General features: G+C 45.9%; 1 protein-coding gene across 2 annotated transcripts; it reads left to right on the top strand.

Annotated features, from left to right (window-relative positions):
• Window positions 1-16,015: 16,015 nt before the first annotated feature.
• LOC123102363 (B3 domain-containing protein Os12g0592300) lies at window positions 16,016-18,416 on the top strand. Of its 2 annotated transcripts, none has more exons than XM_044523691.1 (5): window positions 16,016-16,163; window positions 16,313-16,449; window positions 16,653-17,073; window positions 17,342-17,580; window positions 17,940-18,416. In XM_044523691.1, the coding sequence occupies exons 2-5, from the start codon at window positions 16,318-16,320 to the stop codon at window positions 18,213-18,215; spliced, it is 1,068 nt and encodes a 355-aa protein (XP_044379626.1). In that variant the 5' UTR covers window positions 16,016-16,163; window positions 16,313-16,317; the 3' UTR covers window positions 18,216-18,416. The 2 variants fall into 2 exon arrangements, with proteins under 2 accessions (XP_044379626.1, XP_044379627.1); XM_044523692.1 differs by having other exon boundaries at window positions 16,048-16,181; window positions 16,310-16,449.
• The last annotated feature ends 1,138 nt before the right edge of the window (window positions 18,417-19,554 follow it).

Genomic DNA, 19,554 nt, shown 5'->3' with positions numbered 1-19,554 from the left:
GTAAACTTGGATGCTACATATTTTATAATCTTTCTTCTCGATGATAACAACATGGCCCCGTGCATACTTTATGTTAGAATTGTGTCGTATTTTGATGTTAGAATTGTGTCGAATGCACTATACAAGCTATGTTATAATTGGATTTGTATTCGTAGAACGTGTAGATAGGGTAAAGAGTCGTGTTCGGATAAATAGTGATTGACACACGATTAAAATATGTCAACATCGTCCAAAAGAAAAAAAACATATGTTAACATAATAACACATGCGTGCAGAGAAGCCGATGACACGTGCCATCACCTAAATAGCCAGTTTGTGGTATTGTAGCGGTGTCATTAGAGAGGAGCGCCCAAAAAAGGTTAGGTATGACAGCAATCCCTTTGACACCATTATTTCCAAGTGTCATTCTGCTCTCAACCCAGGTGAAAATCCACCCAGATAGACGGTAAATTAAAAAAATAGTATAATGAATTATGATACTTTTAGACAAACATTCTTGCGTGTTCTCTCTATGTATAAATTTTCGTGAAAAGATTGCATTTGTGATGCTTTGGGTAAAGAATAAGCACCCCAAAATTATTGAAAGATGAGCTTTTTCGGAGTATTGGTTATATTTTTTCCCTGATCACATCGAATACTTTTTCTTCATAAAATCCTGCACGGAAGTGAAACATTCAAACACGTGTCCTGTAAAAAAAGAGTTTAGTATTTTCTTTTGGGTTTTAACTATTATTTTGGATTTTACTGTTAAGACGAGAGCATGTGCTCCGGGAGCAAAAACTCCATGCCGGACATAGAGTTTCCGAGTTTTTACTCCAAGCTCAAATGCACCCTCGTGAATGTGAAAAATATGGAACTCTACAATATTTGTTGTTGTATTGATGTGGTCCCATGTGTATATTTAGAGTACAAACTAGAAAATGCTTAAGGTACAAGGCAAGATATTATGTGTTTAAATTAATTCTATCTCTATCTCCTTATTTCTTTCTTCATCATGTTTATACTTCTAACATTTTCCCCAGTCGTAGCGGGAGTGAAGCGGACGATTGCGACTGAATTTGAAGTCTTGTGCTTTTGTCGTCTTCTTCCCTATGCCATCATCACTGCGCCTCTAATGGCTGGTAGGTCAGCACCCAGGGCGGTGACCGCGGCCCCTTCTGACAGTTGTAGGTGTGGCCATGCATATCTATGTCGAGGTAGCCAATCATGTAGTAGCAGTGGTCGGTGATGTAGTCGTCGTGGATGATGACGCCACACAAAACCAGATGCGTAAGAAAGATGTGTTATGTTGTAGATGACGGAGTTGCAGTCGTGGACGATGCACTTTTGCAAATGTCAGAGGTTGTCGTCGGCGATGAGTCCACTGATTTTGCCAGGACTGGAGGAAACCCATCAAGCACACATCTGTTTTGTTAGGACCATGTGTCCGTATAGGGTCGTAATTGTAGTGACGACATGTCAATGCAGTCGTCTCATCATAGATGACGCGGTCACCGCCCAAGGTGCTAACCTATTAGCCATTAGAAATGCAGTGAGGATGGCATACCGGAGAGAAGAGGACAAGCGCAAGCCTTCAAATACAGCTACAATCGGCCGCTTGGAGAAACATTAGAAGTATATTATGATGAGCTAGAGATATAAGAGCAATTTCAATGGGGCGACCCAAACGGACGGCGATTTCATCCTTTTTTGTCCGTTTGGGTCGGCCGGCCGCCCGGCGTTCGCCCTGTTTTAGATATGAGTCAGCAGTGCGCCCAACGCGCCGACCCATATGTGCCGGCGTAACCGGCTGGCCGCATTATTTCAAAAAATTGCTCATTTTTGCATTGATGAATCTACATTTAAACATATAGTCAAATAGCGTATAGTCAAACATATAGTCAAATAACATAGTTTGAACCGAATGAAATAGCATAGCTTTATAAGCCGAATAAAAATAAAAATGTCTCACATAGTTTTGCAAGCCGAATAAAAGAAGATACATCTATTGGTTGCCAACATGAGCCCACATATGCTTAACCTGTTGGGGAACGTAGCAGAAATTCAAAATTTTCTACGCATCACCAAGATCAATCTATGGAGTAATCTAGCAACGAGGGAAGGAGAGTGCATCTACATACCCTTGTAGATCGCTAAGCAGAAGCGTTCAAGTAAACGGGGTTGATGGAGTCATACTCGTCGTGATTCAAATCACCGATGATCCTAGTGCCGAACGGACGGCACCTCCGCGTTCAACACACGTACAGCCCGGTGACGTCTCCTACGCCTTGATCCAGCAAGGGGAGAAGGAAAGGTTGGGGAAGACTCCATCCAGCAGCAGCACGACGGCGTGGTGGTGGTGGAGGAGCGCGGGACTCCAGGAGGGCTTCGCCAAGCACTATGAGAGACGAGGAGGAAGAGGGATAGGGCTGCGCCAACAGGGAGATTGAATCGTGTGTTGGGCTGCCCCTTTGCTCAAGTATATATAGGGGGAGGGGAGGGGCTGCGCCCCCACCTAGGGTTCCCTCCCTAGGGGTGGCGGCAGCCCCCAGATCCCATCTGGGAGGCGGCCAAGGGGGAGAGAGAGGGGGGCGCACCTAGGGTGGGCCTTAGGGCCCATCTGCGCCTAGGGTTTGCCCCCTCTCCCCTTGAGGACGCCTTGGGCCTTGGTGGGAGGCGCCCCAGCCCACCTAGGGGCTGGTCCCTTCCCACTATTGGCCCATGTAAGCCTCCGGGGCTGGTGGCCCCACCTGGTGGACCCCCGGACCCCTCCGGTGGTCCCGGTACACTACCGGTGATGCCCGGAACACTTCCGGTGGCCAAAACCATATTTTCTATATATTAATCTTTACCTCCGGACCATTCCGAAACTCCTCGTGACGTCCGGGATCTCATCCGGAACTCCGAACAACATTCGGTAACCGTGTACATACTTTCCCTATAACCCTAGCGTCATTGAACCTTAAGTGTGTAGACCCTACGGGTTCGGGAGTCATGCAGACATGGCCGAGACAACTCTCCGGTCAATAACCAACAGCGGGATCTGGATACCCATGTTGGCTCCCACATGTTCCACGATGATCTCATCGGATGAACCACAATGTCAAGGACTTAATCAATCCCGTATTCAATTCCCTTTGTCTAGCGGTATTATACTTGCCCAAGATTCGATCGTCGGTATCCCGATACCTTGTTCAATCTCGTTACCGGCAAGTCTCTTTACTCGTTCTGTAACACATCATCCCGTGATCAACTCCTTGATCACATTGTGCACATTATGATGTCCTACCGAGTGGGCCCAGAGGTACCTCTCCGTTTACACGGAGTGACAAATCCCAGTCTCGATTCGTGCCAACCCAACAGACACTTTCGGAGATACATGTAGTGAATCTTTATAGCCACCCAGTTACGTTGTGACGTTTGACACACCCAAAGCACTCCTACGGTATCCGGGAGTTGCACAATCTCATGGTCTAAGGAAATGATACTTGACATTAGAAAAGCTTTAGCATACGAACTACACGATCTTTGTGCTAGGCTTAGGATTGGGTCTTGTCCATCACATCATTCTCCTAACGATGTGATCCCGTTATCAACGACATCCAATGTCCATGGTCAGGAAACCGTAACCGTCTATTGATTAACGAGCTAGTCAACTAGAGGCTTACTAGGGACACGGTGTTGTCTATGTATCCAGACATGTATCTGAGTTTCCTATCAATACAATTCTAGCATGGATAATAAACGATTATCATGAACAAGGAAATATAATAATAACCAATTTATTATTGCCTCTAGGGCATATTTCCAACAGTCTCCCACTTGCACTAGAGTCAATAATCTAGTTCACATCGCCATGTGATTAACACTCACAGGTCACATCGCCATGTGATCAACATCCAAGAGTCTAATAGACTCAATGATCTAGTTCACATCACTATGTGATAAACACTCAAAGAGTTCTGGGTTTGATCATGTTATGCTTGTGAGAGAGGTTGTAGTCAACGGGTCTTGCCATATTCAGATCCCTATGTATTTCACAAAACTTTATATCGTAGATGCTGCTACCACGTTCCACTTGGAGCTATTCCAAATTACTGCTCCATTATACGTATTTGGTATCTCTACTCAGAGCTATCCGGATAGGTGTTAAGCTTGCATCGATGTAACTCTTTACGTCGAACTCTTTATCACCTCCATAACCGAGAAACATTTCCTTATTCCTCTAAGGATAATTTTGACCGCTATCTAGTGATCTACTCCTAGATCACCTTTGTACCCTCTTGCCAGACATGTGGCAAGGCACACATCAGGTGCGGTACTCAGCATGGCATACCATATAGAGCCTATGACAAGAGCATAGGGGACGACCTTCGTCCTTCCTCTTTCTTCTGCCGTGGTCAATCTTTGAGTCTTACTCAACTTCACACCTTACAACTCAGGTGAGAACCCCTTCTTTGACTGATCTATTTTGAACTCTTTCAAAAACATGTCAAGGTGTGCGTTCTTTGAAAGTATCATCAGGCGTCTTGATCTATTTCTATAGATCTTGATGCCCAATATGTAAGCAGCTTTATCCAGGTCTTCCTTTGAAAATCACTCTTCAAACAACCGTTTATGCTTTCCAGAAATTCTACATTATTTCAGATCAACAATATGTCATACACATATACTTATCAGAAATATTGTAGTGCTCCCACTCACTTTCTTGTAAATACAAGTTTCTAGCAAACATTGTATAAACCTAAAAGCTTTGATCACTCCATCAAAGCATATATTCCGATTCCGAGATGCTTGCTCTAGTCCATAGAAGGATCGCTGGAGCCAGCATACCTTTTAGCATCCTTAAGATCGACAAAACCTTTTATTGTATCACATACAACTTTTCTTACGAAAACTGGTAAGAAAACTTGTTTTGACATCGATCTGTAAGATTTCATAATCGAAAAATACAGCTAATGCTAACATGATTCCGACGGACTTAAGCACACCTACGGGTGAGAAATTCTCATCGTAGTCAACTCCTTGAACTTGTGAAAAGACTCTTTCTCACAAGTCGAGCTTCATAGACGGCAACATTACCGCCCACGTCCGTCTTCTTCTTAAAGATCCATTTATCTCAATGGCTTGCCGATCATCGGGCAAGTCCACCAAAGTCCATACTTTGTTCTAATACATGGATCATATCTCGGATTTCATGGCTTCTAACCATTTGTCGGAATATGGGCCCACCATCGCTTCTCCATAGCTCGTAGGTTCATTGTTGTCTAACAACATGATATCTAAGACAGGATTACCGTACCACTTAGGAGTAGTACATATCCTTGTCGACCTACGAGGTTCGATAGCAACTTGATCCAAAGCTTCATGATCACTATCATTAACTTCCTATTCAACAGACGTAGGCTCCACAGAAAACATCTTTCTATGTTGCATCACTCTCTGGTTGAAGTAAAGGTTTGACAACCTCATCAAGTTCTATCTTCCTCCCACTCATTTCTTTCGAGAGAAACTCCTTCTCGAGAAAGGACCCATTCTTAGCAACAAACAATTTGCCCTCGGATCTGAGATAGAAGGTATACCCAACTGTCACCTTTGGGTATCCTATGAAGATGTGTTTGTTCGCTTTGGGTTCGAGCTTCTCCGGTTGAAGCCTTAACCATCGCATCCCCATACGTTAAGAAACGACAACTTTGGTTTCTTGCCAAACCAATGTTCTTATGACGTCGTCTCAACGGACTTAGATGGTGTCCTATCTAAAGTGAATGCAGTTGTCTCTAACGCATAACCTCAAAATGAAAACGGTAGATTGATAAGAGACATCATAGATCGCACCATATCTCATAAGGTTCGATTACGATGTCTGGACACACCATAACCCAGTGGTGTTCCAGGTGGCTTCAACTGTGAAACAATTCCACAATGTCTTAAGTGTTTGCCAAACTCATAACTCAGATATTCTCATTGATCAGATCGTAGGAATTTTATCTTCTTGTTATGATGATTCTTAACTTCACTCTGAAATCGCTTGAACTTTTCAAACATTTCAGACTTGTGCTTCATTAAGTAAATATACCTATATCTACTCAAATTATCAGTGAAGATGAGAAAATAGCGATATCCACCGCATGCTCCAATTCTCATTGGATCACACACATCTGCATGTATGATTTCCAACAAGTCACTTGCCCGTTTCATTGTACCTGAAAACGGGGTCTTAGTCATCCTGCCCATGAGGCATGGCTCGCATGTGTCAAGCGATTCAAAATCAAGTGACTCCAAACATCCATCGACATGGAGTTTCTTCATGCATCTTACGCCAATATGACCTAAGCGGTAGTGCCACGAGAAAGTGGTACTATCATTATTAACTCTACATCTTTTGGCGTGAACATGTGTATTACCATGACCGAGATTCAATGAACCATTCACATAGGGTGCATGACCATGAAAGGTATCATTCATGTAAACAGAATAACCATTATTCTCTAACTTAAATGAATGAATGTATTGCAATGAGCATGATCTAATCATATTCATGCTCAACGTAGACACCTGATAACATTTATCTAGGTCCAATACTAATCCCGAAGGCAGATGGAGCGTGCGATGGTGATCTCATCAACTTTGGAAACACTTCCAACACACATCGTCACCTCGCCCTTAGCCAGTCTCCGTTTAGTCCGTAGCTTTTGCTTCAAGTCACCAATAATAGTAACTGAACCGGTATCCAATACCCAAGTGCTACCAGGAGTACTAGTGAGGTACACATTAATGACACGTATAAACTTTGAAGTTGCCAGCCTTATTATCTACCATGCATTTGGGGTAATTCCGCTACCAGTGACCGTTCCCCTTACAATAGAAGCATTTAGTCTCGGGTTTGGGTTCAACCTTGGGTTCCTTCACTGGAGCGGCAACTGGTTTGCCATCCATGAAGTTTCCCTTCTAGCCCTTGCCCTTCTTGAAACCAGTGGTCTTGTTAAACCATCAACACTTGATGCTCCTTCTTGATTTCTACCTATTGCGGTCTTAAGCACCGCGAACAGCTCCGGGATCAACTCCATCCCTTGCATGTCATAGTTCATCACGAAGATCTAGTAGCTTAGTGATAGTGGCTAGAGAACTCTATCAATCACTATCTTATCTAGAAGTTTAACTCCCACTTGATTTAAGTGATTGTAGCACCCAGACATTCTGAGCACATGCTCACTAGCTGAGCAATTCTCCTCCATCTTGTTGGCAAAAGAACTTGCCAGAGGTCTCACACCTCTCAACACGGGCATGAGCTTGAAATCCCAATTTCAGCTCTTGGAACATCTCATATGTTCTATGGCGTTCAAAACGTCATTGGAATCCCGATTCTAAGCCGTAAAGTATGGTGCACTAAACTATCAAGTAGTCATCAGGATGTGTCTGCCAGGTGTTCACAACATCCACAGACGATGTTGTAGGGGTTTGCACATCGAGCGGTGCATCAAAGACGTAAGCCTTCTGTGTAGCAGTGAGGACACTCCTCGGACTACGGACCTAGTCCGCATTAGTGCTTACAATATCTTTCAACTTGGTCTCTCTCTAGGAACGTATTGAAACAGGGAGCTACAACGTGAGCTATTTATCTACAACATATTTGCAAAGACAATTTAGACTATGTTCATGATAATTGAGTTCATTTAATGAACTCACACTCAGATATACATCCCTCTAGTCATCTAAGTGAAACATGATCCGAGTCAACTAGGCCGTGTCCGATCATCACGTGAGACGGACTAGTCAATATCGGTGAACATCTTCATGTTGATCGTATCTTCTATACGACTCATGCTCGACCTTTCGGTCTTCCGTGTTCCGAGGCCATGTCTGTACATGCTAGGCTCGTCAAGTCAACCTAAGTGTTTTTGCTGTGTAAATCTGGCTTACACCCGTTGTATTCGAACGTTAGAATCTATCACACCCGATCATCACGTGGTGCTTCGAAACGACGAACCTTCGCAACGGTGCACAGTTAGGGGGAACACTTTCTTGAAATTTTAGTGAGGGATCATCTTATTTAAGCTACCGTCGTTCTAAGCAAATAAGATGTAAAACATGATAAACATCACATGCAATCAAATAGTGACATGATATGGCCAATATCATTTTGCTCCTCTCGATCTCCATCTTCGGGGCTCCACGATCATCGTTGTCACCGGCATGACACCATGATCTCCATCATCATGATCTCCATCATCGTGTCTTCTTGAAGTTGTCTCGTCATCTATTACTTCTACTACTATGGCTAACGCTTTAGCAATAAAGTAAAGTAATTACATGATGTTTATGTTGACACGCAGGTCATAAATAAATAAAGACAACTCCTATGGCTCCTGCCGGTTGTCATACTCATCGACATGCAAGTCGTGATTCCTATTACAAGAACATGATCAATCTCATACATCACATATATCATTCATCACATCCTTTTGGCCATATCACATCACAAGGCATATGCTGCAAAAACAAGTTAGACGTCCTCCAATTATTGTTGCAAGTTTTTACGTGGCTATAGGTTTCTAGCAAGAACGTTTCTTACCTACGCCAAAACCACAACGTGATATGCCAATTTCTATTTACCCTTCATAAGGACCCTTTTCATCGAATCCGATCCGATTAAAGTGGGAGAGACACACACCCGCTAGCCACCTTATGCAACTAGTGCATGTCAGTCGGTGGAACCAGTCTCACGTAAGAGTACGTGTAAGGTCGGTCCGGGCCGCTTCATCCCACGATGCCGCCGAATCAAGATAAGACTAGTAACGGCAAGTAAATTGACAAAATCAACGCCCACAACTGCTTTGTGTTCTACTCGTGCATATAAACTACGCATAGACCTAGCTCATGATGCCACTGTTGGGGAACGTAGCAGAAATTCAAAATTTTCTACGCATCATCAAGATCAATCTATGGAGTAATCTAGCAACGAGGGAAGGAGAGTGCATCTACATATTATTGTAGATCGCTAAGCGGAAGCGTTCAAGTAAACGGGGTTGATGGAGTCGTACTCGTCGTGATCCAAATCACCGATGATCCTAGTGTCGAACGGACGGCACCTCCGCGTTCAACACACGTACAGCCCGGTGACGTCTCCTACGCCTTGATCCAGCAAGGGGAGAAGGAAAGGTTGGGGAAGACTCCATCCAGCAGCAGCACGACGGCGTGGTGGTGGTGGAGGAGCGCGGGACTCCAGGAGGGCTTCGCCAAGCACTATGAGAGACGAGGAGGAAGAGGGGTAGGGCTGCGCCAACAGGGAGATTGAATCGTGTGTTGGGCTGCCCCTTTGCTCAAGTATATATAGGGGGAGGGGAGGGGCTGCGCCCCCACCTAGGGTTCCCTCCATAGGGGTGGCGGCAGCCCCTAGATCCCATCTGGGAGGCGGCCAAGGGGGAAAGAGAGGGGGGCGCACCTAGGGTGGGCCTTAGGGCCCATCTGCGCCTAGGGTTTGCCCCCTCTCCCCTTGAGGACGCCTTGGGCCTTGGTGGGAGGCGCCCCAACCCACCTAGGGGCTGGTCCCTTCCCACTATTGGCCCATGTAAGCCTCCGGGGCTGGTGGCCCCACCTGGTGGACCCCCGGACCCCTCCGGTGGTCCCGGTACACTATCGGTGATGCCCGGAACACTTCCGGTGGCCAAAACCATACTTCCTATATATTAATATTTACCTCCGGACCATTCTTAAACTCCTCGTGACGTCCGGGATCTCATCTGGGACTCCGAAAAACATTCGGTAACCGCGTACATACTTTCCCTATAACCCTATCGTCATCGAACCTTAAGTGTGTAGACCCTACGGGTTCGGGAGTCATGCAGACATGGTCGAGACAACTCTCCGGTCAATAACCAACAGCGGGGTCTGGATACCCATGTTGGCTCCCACATGTTCCACGATGATCTCATCGGATGAACCACGATGTCAAGGACTTAATCAATCCCGTATTCAATTCCCTTTGTCTAGCGGTATTATACTTGCCCGAGATTCGATCGTCGGTATCCCGATACCTTGTTCAATCTCATTACCGGCAAGTCTCTTTACTCGTTCCGTAACACATCATCTCGTGATCAACTCCTTGATCACATTGTGCACATTATGATGATGTCCTACCGAGTGGGCCCAGAGGTACCTCTCCGTTTACACGGAGTGACAAATCCCAGTCTCGATTCGTGCCAACCCAACAAACACTTTCGGAGATACCTGTAGTGAACCTTTATAGCCACCCAGTTACGTTGTGACGTTTGGCACACCCAAAGCACTCCTACGGTATCCGGGAGTTGCACAATCTCATGGTCTAAGGAAATGATACTTGACATTAGAAAAGCTTTAGCATACGAACTACACGATCTTTGTGCTAGGCTTAGGATTGGGTCTTGTCCATCACATCATTCTCCTAATGATGTGATCCCGTTATCAACGACATCCAATGTCCATGGTCAGGAAACTGTAACCATCTATTGATTAACGAGCTAGTCAACTAGAGGCTTACTAGGGACACGGTGTTGTCTATGTATCCACACATGTATCTGAGTTTCCTATCAATACAATTCTAGCATGGATAATAAACGATTATCATGAACAAGGAAATATAATAATAACCAATTTATTATTGCCTCTAGGGCATATTTCCAACATAACCAAATCATTTTACAGCTGTACGTGGGTTTCCCAATCACGCATGTCATGATGAAATTGGTGAACGGTTCAAACGTTGCCGCTCCTCCATGCTCAGGCATAACATTCTCACACTGAAACTGAAACCCTTGATCGTACAGACGTTTCGGGCGCTCGTTTTCTACGATCATATTGTGCATGATCGCACAAGCAGTCATCGCCTCTCACAGCTTCCGCGTGCTCCAGGTATTAGCAGGATACCGAACGATGCCCCATCGAGATTGCAAAACACCAAAGGCACGCTCGACATCCTTCCTAGCACTCTCTTGCTCTTGGGCAAATCTTTTCCTCTTCTCTCCGACAGGGTTGGGGATTGTCTTGACAATAGTAGTCCACTGATGATAGATACCGTCACCCAGATAGTATCCTTTGTCGTAGTTGTGGCTGTTGATAGTAAAGTTCACCGGTGGGCTGTTGCCTTTGGCAAGCCTAGCAAACACCAGCGAGCGCTGAAGCATGTTGATATTATTGTGTGATCTAGCCATGCCAAAGAAAGAGAACCAGATCCAAAGATCTTGAGACGCCACGACCTCTAGTATGACAGTGCAAGCCGTGACATGGCCCTTATACTGCCCTTGCCAAGCAGAAGGGCAGTTCTTCCACTCTCAGTGCATGCAGTCTATCCTGCCAAGCATCCCTGGGAAGCCCCTGCTGGCATTCATCACCAACAAACGGGTTGTATCTTCAGGAGTTGGCTCTCTCAAGTACTCAGCGCCAAACACATCAATAACAGCCTTGCAGAACTTATACAGGGACTCTAGGCATGTAGACTCGCTCATATGGATGTACTCGTCAATAAGATCATCGGGCACTTCGGATGGGGGCAGTGCTTTTCTGATAAGAGAAAAAACCAATCTTGCCAACGACATCCTCTTTGCACTCGAAATAGTCATCATAGCCGACCACCCCCTCTCTAATACGGTTGAAAAGATGTCTACTCATACGGAAACGGTGGCGAAATTTTTGATGTTTGAACAATGGGTTTGTTGTATCAAAGTAGTCCTTCCAAAGAAAGGAAATGCCCGCTCTCTCGGTTGCGATTCAACGCCGGAAGGTGGCCCGGAATGGAGCCACGGAACAACGGCCGCTGGCTGCTAAGGTGGTGATGGACAAATACGGCAGCCAATATCTCCTCCTCGCCATCGGACGACGAATCGTCGAAGTCGCAAAGGAAATTGTGAAAAAAGAACTCGTCGACGGAGTCTATTTTGTACCTTGGGCAAACTGTTGAACAACTTGCGGGCATCGACGAAGGAGACGGCCGACGAAGGGAGTCGCGGCGCGCACGGACCAGCTAGCTACCCTGCCGGCGTCCGACGAGTGGGCCGACGTCCGACGAGCCTGCCGGTGAGGATCTGGCCGGGGCGGCGAGGCGGCTTCTTGCTCGCGGTCGCGACTGTGTGGTGGGGGGAGTGGGAGTGGGAGTGGGAAGCAGTCGGCTCCCCGGTGGCAAGACGGCGGTGGCTGGCGACGTGGGAGTTGGCGGCGTTGCTGGGTGGACGTGGAGGCGCCGGCAGCTGGCAGAGTCGCCGAAAAAATGGGCGGTGGCGTCAGCGACGAAGGAGGCGGGCGAGGGTTGCAGTTGGATGGGCGAGGCCAATGTGCCACCGACCAGCGGACCCGAGAGAGGAGAAGGCGAGCGCGCGCGTCCGTCTCGTGACCATGTCGATGCAAATCTAGCTCAAAAATCTGTTCGTCTGTTTGGGTCGGCGCGTTGGTCCGCCTTTTGTGTCAGCGCCAACCCAAACGAACGACGACGGACGAAATGAGTTGCTCTATTAAAGTTACTCTAATAAATTCAAAACACGTGTAACTTATCCTCTACTTCAAATCTCTCCCTTACAATTATACTTTATATATATCAAATATGAGTATTAGATCAATACAATAGCACAACGGAAATATTATCTTGAATGTTTACATACGTGCAAACTTTCATGAACCTAATATTCTGGGTAAAAAAAAGGAAAATCACTGCTCCAAAAAGACTAATTTTTTGAAAGCATTTCGGAGTGTTGACTCCACGAATGCAGGAAGAAAATTAAATAGTTGTTATACAATTTTGAATTTTTCTATAATATGCACAAGCATGCGTATTATATATTGATAGAAAAAAAGAAGAGGTCCCCTCTGCGGGTTAGTTTAGTTTTATTTTACTGTGCATAGAGAAGCATTTGAGGTCGAGAGTAGAAGGGCACTTTCGCTCCATGTCACACTAGTTTCTTTATCTTTATTTGCTGCTTTATTGTGCCACTAAGACAGGACAGGGACCCCATTGTCAGCTAGAGACCAGATAGAGTTCCAATGCGTATAAGGAACTTACGCAATTCACTGAAGCAACGTGGCTACTAGAAGCTGCGAGCTGTGTACTGAAATAGTACATAAATTGTCGAAAGTGCATATCTGTGCCCGAGCACATATGTGCTCTTTATCTCCATCGCTAGTTTTTCTATAGATTCGCATCAACAGTTGTATAAAGACCTGTATGTGGTCGTGTATATCCAATTTTCCCCTGCACATTGGCCCACCACTGTCAGCTATTAAATGGCATGACTTATCTTAAGCTGCCGCCCGCACAGACGAAATTGACGGCATGGGCCACGGCTCATGTCCTGTTGGGTACCAACACCGGCTGTATACTGACGCCAATTTAATTCCATGTTCTCCACCACCTTTCAGTCTGCAGGATTCACCTTTCTCTTCAAACACTCCTATCCTTACCCTCAACCAATGATTTTTAATGCAAAACAATTAACAGTCTTTTAACTCTTTCGAAATGTTATTCGGAACAGCGCACACTAACCCTCTGCAATCGTTATATGTACATCAAAGCTCACATAAATAACAGCACGTAACACAACAGCAGTCTTCTCATTCCATGGCTTAATCCATACTTCATTTTTCTGACATTCTTTTAACATCATCAATTCTCCTGGAACAATCATTTCTAACAGTAACAACTTGCCAGTCTTAACTGTTTCCAAATATCGTTGAACACACCCCACACTAGCCTAAGTGTTTCAACATTAACACTGCAGCCGTTATACAAGCATGCAAGCTCACAAAAGTAACAACACATGAAACAATAGCAGTCTTCTCATTCCACAGTTTAATCCTTAATTCAGTTCTCTAACAACATCCACCTGCACAAAAAAATAAAATCTCTACGTATTTTAAACCATACTTTTTTTTACCAGTAACACTTATTTCTAACATTTGAAACTTCCCACAGCCGTCTGCTCACTACATAAATTTTTCCCTGGCAACATGTACCGAAAAAGAAGGCTAACAAGTTTAATCGTTATTTCAGTTCTCTCTGCAAACATTTCCCATGCATTGCCTTGCTTGACTTCCTATGCAATGAATAAAATACATCTATTGCCTTGCTTGACTTCCTAGGTTTATCTTATACGTGGTATCAAATGTTATGACATCTCCAAGAAATGTGTACTGAAGCCTACTGTTGCCGCTAGCCCACATGAGGTTGTCAATCCTGCCATCGTTATCAACTTGAACTCTGTATATAATGTGGGATCCTTCGCTCCAATCTCTTCAAACACATGCATCGTCTTCCTCATATCATTGTTTGCCTGCTCCCAGTTTATCTTCCCACACTGATTACGCAAAGACCTTTTCATGAATGGAACATTCCCTGATGTAAACATGAATATGCTTGTGTGATGGCCATTGGCCAGTGGATCGTCTCCCCAAAATTAGGTGAAGGTGAATGGTTATGACTTTCTCTATGCTCTGCAATGTACCAACATTTTTCCTCAGCCCACAAAAATCTTATCAGAGCTGGACATTGACACTGGCAGGACCTTGTGTTCTTTACACCAGCCTTCCCCTGGACCATGAATACAATTTACCATCAATGCACGAAACAAAAGCAGAGGCGGGAATGGATGCATCATAATGCTGAACAAATAGCATTCAAGAAAAGACCAGTAACCAAGCACCCACAAACTATTTCCTACACGCATTTCATCCTCTTGACATTAAGTCGGCTATTTTTCCATATCTTATGCCAAATCCCTTCTCCCAGGAATATAGATTGCAAAAATTATAAGCCTCACCCAACGATTCAAATGAAGTCCCCAGAACTGGAGAGATCACAGTTTCAGATGGATAATCGTAAAACATCTGACAGCCTTATCGAATGCAGTAATACGATTCGGGTGTGGTGTCCTGCTGGGTGCAGCGGCACCAATCCTCAACCTGCACACACCAACATATCTCTAATCAAATTTGTAAAAAGAATAAGCCCGCAACACTCAAAGAATTTAGCTCCATATGAATGATTTGGTCAGACATGTCTAAAATCAACACTGCATCTACCCACCCCACCATCAAAATTCTGAATTTCCTAATGCAAACACCAAGTTTTCACACTCACAACTTATTCCACCCAGACTTCTGCGGCTGTTGCGAAACCATCAGATGTACCCGCATATCGCCATTGGCAGACACAGGGCCCGTCGCCAAGCCTACGGCCGCAGTCACAGGGGGGCGGCACCAAGCTCTCCCCCACATCCTCAATGAAACAAGATCTGAAAAATTGGAAGCTCCTCTGTCAGCCACGAAAGCAATCCACCTACAAACCAAGGAGAGACCGCAGGGAAAAGTACGGATGCGCGTACCTGCCGATTGGTTGCATCGAAAAATCCATTGTCGCTCGCCGCCATAGCTCCGCGTCTCTATCTCGCAGGGACCCTCGATCTGTGTAGGGGAGGCGCTCGCGCCTGCATCGAATTCCTTGACAGCGCACGGAAAGGAAACAACCTGAGCCATGGATCAGATGTCACTCCGGTTCCGAGCCACGGCTCACCTCGTCGACGGTGGACGGGCGTCCAACCCCGCCTTATCTCAGGTTGTATTGCGCCTTCTGCTTGGCCCACGACCCACACCCGTTGGGTACGTATTTCCATCGCGTAATGATTTCTTGAAAGCCCATTTGGATGCGTATAAGAAAAAGTCCCAGATCCCAATGGAGTTACGAACGACCTGGATATCGAGAGCATCTGTGCTCGCGCTCAATTACTCCTCGTCCATAGATTGTTTTCTTTTTAGAGGTAGTGTGAATTGTTTCGTGTTTGCTTACTTCTTTGCAACTTATTGTCTCTAGTCGCTAAAATGTTGGTCCGAACCCGTCTGTCTGTTCACAGTTCACACATCTTGGTCTGCTCACTCAATACAGTTCCTTCCCTTTTTTTATTTGCGCATCACTGTTCTCTCCACCGAGCACCAACTTCAGCTCGCCTTACCAACACGTGTCCCACCATGACCCCACATGTCAGTGTCAAGGTCTGCCAATTTACCCTCGCCCGGTGGTAACACCTGTCAAACTTCACTCACTCGTAACCACCCCTCCCAGGCTCCCACCCTCATCGAAGCAGCCTCTTCTCGTTAACATCAAGGAGGAAAGTTACAACAGCCTCGTCGGAGAAGCCAAGAACTCATCTCCTCTTCTCCTCCTTCCTCAGGTCAGCTGCATCCTGCATGTACGCACATACTCTGCTTTCCTTGCACTGCATCCATGGATTTGGGGCCTTGGCAACTGACGAAGCTTCATGTGGATTTGGGGTTTTGGCAACTGACGAAGCTTCATGCATGTCTGCAATGGTGGTAGCAGGTGAGATGATGGTGGATGAGAAGGGAAGGTGTGGGAGGTGCAGGGAGTGGCAGGAGCACTACTACTGGGAGCACATGGAGGATGTGAGCAAGATCAGCTTCTCCAAGCTCATGACAGGAGATTTTCAGCAGCGCATTGTAAGTATGAAGCGGCACCATGGATGTACACGTAGTAACTTTTTTTCAAGAACATTTTTTCCCTTTCTGTCATCGATTGGTTTGTTGCATTAGTTAGTTTCCTCTCCTGTCGTCTAAATGGAGTTTTTACTGCATTATTATCATGAACTCCCACTTGAGGTAAACTAATTATATGAGATGCCTGTTTAATGTGTTCATCTCAGAGCATACCGGAGAAGATTGCCAACAATTTCATCGGGAAGATCGCCAATGGAGGATTCACCCTCAAAGCACCAAGCGGTGAGGAATGGCGCGTTGGTGTCGAAAAGATTGCCGATAAGCGGTTCTTCATGCCAGGATGGGAGGAATTTGCCATGGCTCACGAACTGCAGGAGAACGAGCTCCTGCTCTTCAAATGCAGTGGCAATTGTTCCTTTGATGTACTCATCTTTGACGCGAGCGGCTGCGAGAAGGTTTCATGTTTCTTTGCCAATAAAAAGGGTATCAATATGCGCAAACAGTTTGATAACATTGTGAGTCAACACGGACAAGAGCACTGCATTTTGAGTGATTCTGACGATACTAGCATGCCACTATCGCAGCTGGTTCGGTCTACTCACAAGGCCTCCACTTCAAAGAAACCAAGTAAGTAAAACTAATATTCCCTCCGTCCCAAAATAAGTGTCGCAGGGAGTACAAGTTTGCAGCCAGTGGCGGTGCCAGGTGCCAGAACTGCAATCAAATATATGAATTTGTATTACTTTTAGGCAAACTGTTTGCAGTGCGTCCTCGCAACTTGTACTTATGTACCATTGATGTGGTCAGCTAATGCATAAGCCTGAAACCATATATAAACAAGAGTGACTGTGTTGTACTTCATCATTTTTTCGACATAATGTGTAATTTTCCACAGGGAAAGAGAATGGATCTCCAAACAGCAGCAACTATTATCTTAAGAACGAGGTGGAGCAAGAAGAGGAAAGTGATGACGACCACACTGAATCCAACAACTACTACTACTCAAGGATTGCCAATTGCCTGAGCGAAGATGAACGAGAGGAAATATTCAGGCAGATATCAATTCAGTCAGGCAACCCTGTATATGTGGTTGTCCTGCAGAAGGCTCACGTTCGCCCTGCAAACAACTTACTGGTTAGTTTAATTATTCTGCTATTAGGTTGAAAAGTACATACATAGAACTTCCACCTTTGTTTTGCTTTTGCTTAAAACCGCAGGATACTTGCTTCCACTATGTATGGGAAAAAATATAGAACTTCTCTCTGTTGTAGATTGGGCTTCTAGGCAAAAGCTTTCATGTACTTCATCTTTCTGTTTCCTAGGTACCTGAATATATAATCTAAAAAAAGGTACCTAAACATATAGTGATATACTACAAGAATGACAGCAGTTAAGACCATTTCAATTTTCAACAGCTAGTCCAATTCCATGCTGCTTCTGAACTACTACCGCAATTTGTGAACCAGTTAATGACCACCTCCCGTAATTCGCAGATCATCTCCAGCAAATTTGCAGCTGATCATCTTCAGGGGAGATCATATGAGATGCTGCTTCTCAGGCCAAACAGGAAAGAGAAATGGTGTCTGAAGTACTACCACAGCAGGGTCACCCGAGGCTTCAACAGCCGGCGCTGGAACAAGTTTGTTCGTGATAATATGCTGCGCGAGGGCTACGTCTGCATCTTCGAGCTGATGAAAGGCGCGAGGAAGGCGACGATGACGGTCCACGTCCTTCGGAAGGTGGACGACAAGTTTGTTCTACTGGGCTAAGTTCCAGCATCCTCTTATGTGCCTGAGGTTCAGTGTGTGTAAATGTGTCACGGAGAACTGAACTAGTAGCACAGAAGTACCTTGCAGTGCCACGCAGCCATATGATGCAAGTGCACCAGTTTGTCACCTAAAGCTAACTTCTTGGTGGATACGGTTCCAATGGAACCAGGTGTGAGCATTGTGAATGTTCACTGACCTCCAGTGCCCGGTTCACCATATCAGAGCATCTACAGCCGTGGACACCAAATCCGGCCCCTCAAACGACCACGGTCACGACCGGACGTGTCCATGGATAGTGAACCGTCACACCTCATATTTTCTGCTATGCATCCGAGTACCTCATATTTTATCCCTTAGATCCATAGAAAGCATGAAAAAATCTACATACTATGCAAATCACACTAGCCTAAACTAGGCTTCTTCGTCGTCGGAGATGTCCAAGATCTCCATGCCGGGCGCCAGGTAGACGGGCGCGTAGGAGGGCTCCGGCTCCTCCTTCTCATCCATATAGGCAAGCATCTCATCGACGTCCGCTTCCTGCTTCGCCTGGAGGATACGGCTGTTGGCCTCCGCCTCCACCTCCGACTTGAGTCTCCCACGTCCTCTTCCTTCTCTGCGTCCTGCTCCTCCTCGAACTCCTCTTCCAGATCCACCGTGTTCAGCGGTAGCACCGCGATGATCCAGGCTTCGCGCCTTGCCCATATCTGCTTAAGGAGTTGCAGCTGACGCTCCAGCGTTAGATAAGGATAGCTCTTGATCCGTCGGCGTGATGGCATGGCTACTTGATTGTTAGATAAGGGTAGGTCCTGAGCAGACGGCGATTGAAATGTGGTGGCGGACATCGAGCGGCCGGAGAGGCCGTCCCACGGGGGTTTGGAGCTCGAGACCATGATGCTGGTGTGGTCCATAGAGGAGAGGGAGGTGTGATGCGGCTGTTGCCGGGCCTAGCCACGTATAAATAGCGGGCGTCGGCTAGGCCAAGCGGCGGGGTGAGTAATGCCGGCCGATAGGCGGATGGATGGGTGGCGTTCACATGTTGAAATTGAAGTGGGTTTCTTGGTAACTGCAAATGTTCAATAAAGAAAGGCGAACAAACGAGTGACTTTGAATGCAGCGTGTACACGGAACGTGGCATAGGCAGGGCGCTGCTTGAATGCTAACTGGCGCTCCGAAGCGGCGCTGACCGGCATAAGTACGCGGCAACTGCTTCGTGCGAAAAAGGCGCGAGAGAGGGTTTCAAACGTGTACTGGCAGCGATCCAGACACCCGCAAAGCCTTCCTTTCTACTTATTTTCGATTTGCAAAGAAACAAACGACCGAACCGGTCCGAGGATGGGGT

The sequence above is a fragment of the Triticum aestivum genome, chromosome 5A, assembly GCF_018294505.1.
Source record: "Triticum aestivum cultivar Chinese Spring chromosome 5A, IWGSC CS RefSeq v2.1, whole genome shotgun sequence".
Taxonomy (NCBI): Eukaryota; Viridiplantae; Streptophyta; class Magnoliopsida; order Poales; family Poaceae; genus Triticum; species Triticum aestivum.
The sequence above is the reverse complement of the archived record's forward strand: the minus strand, read 5'-3'. Positions and strand labels throughout refer to the sequence as shown.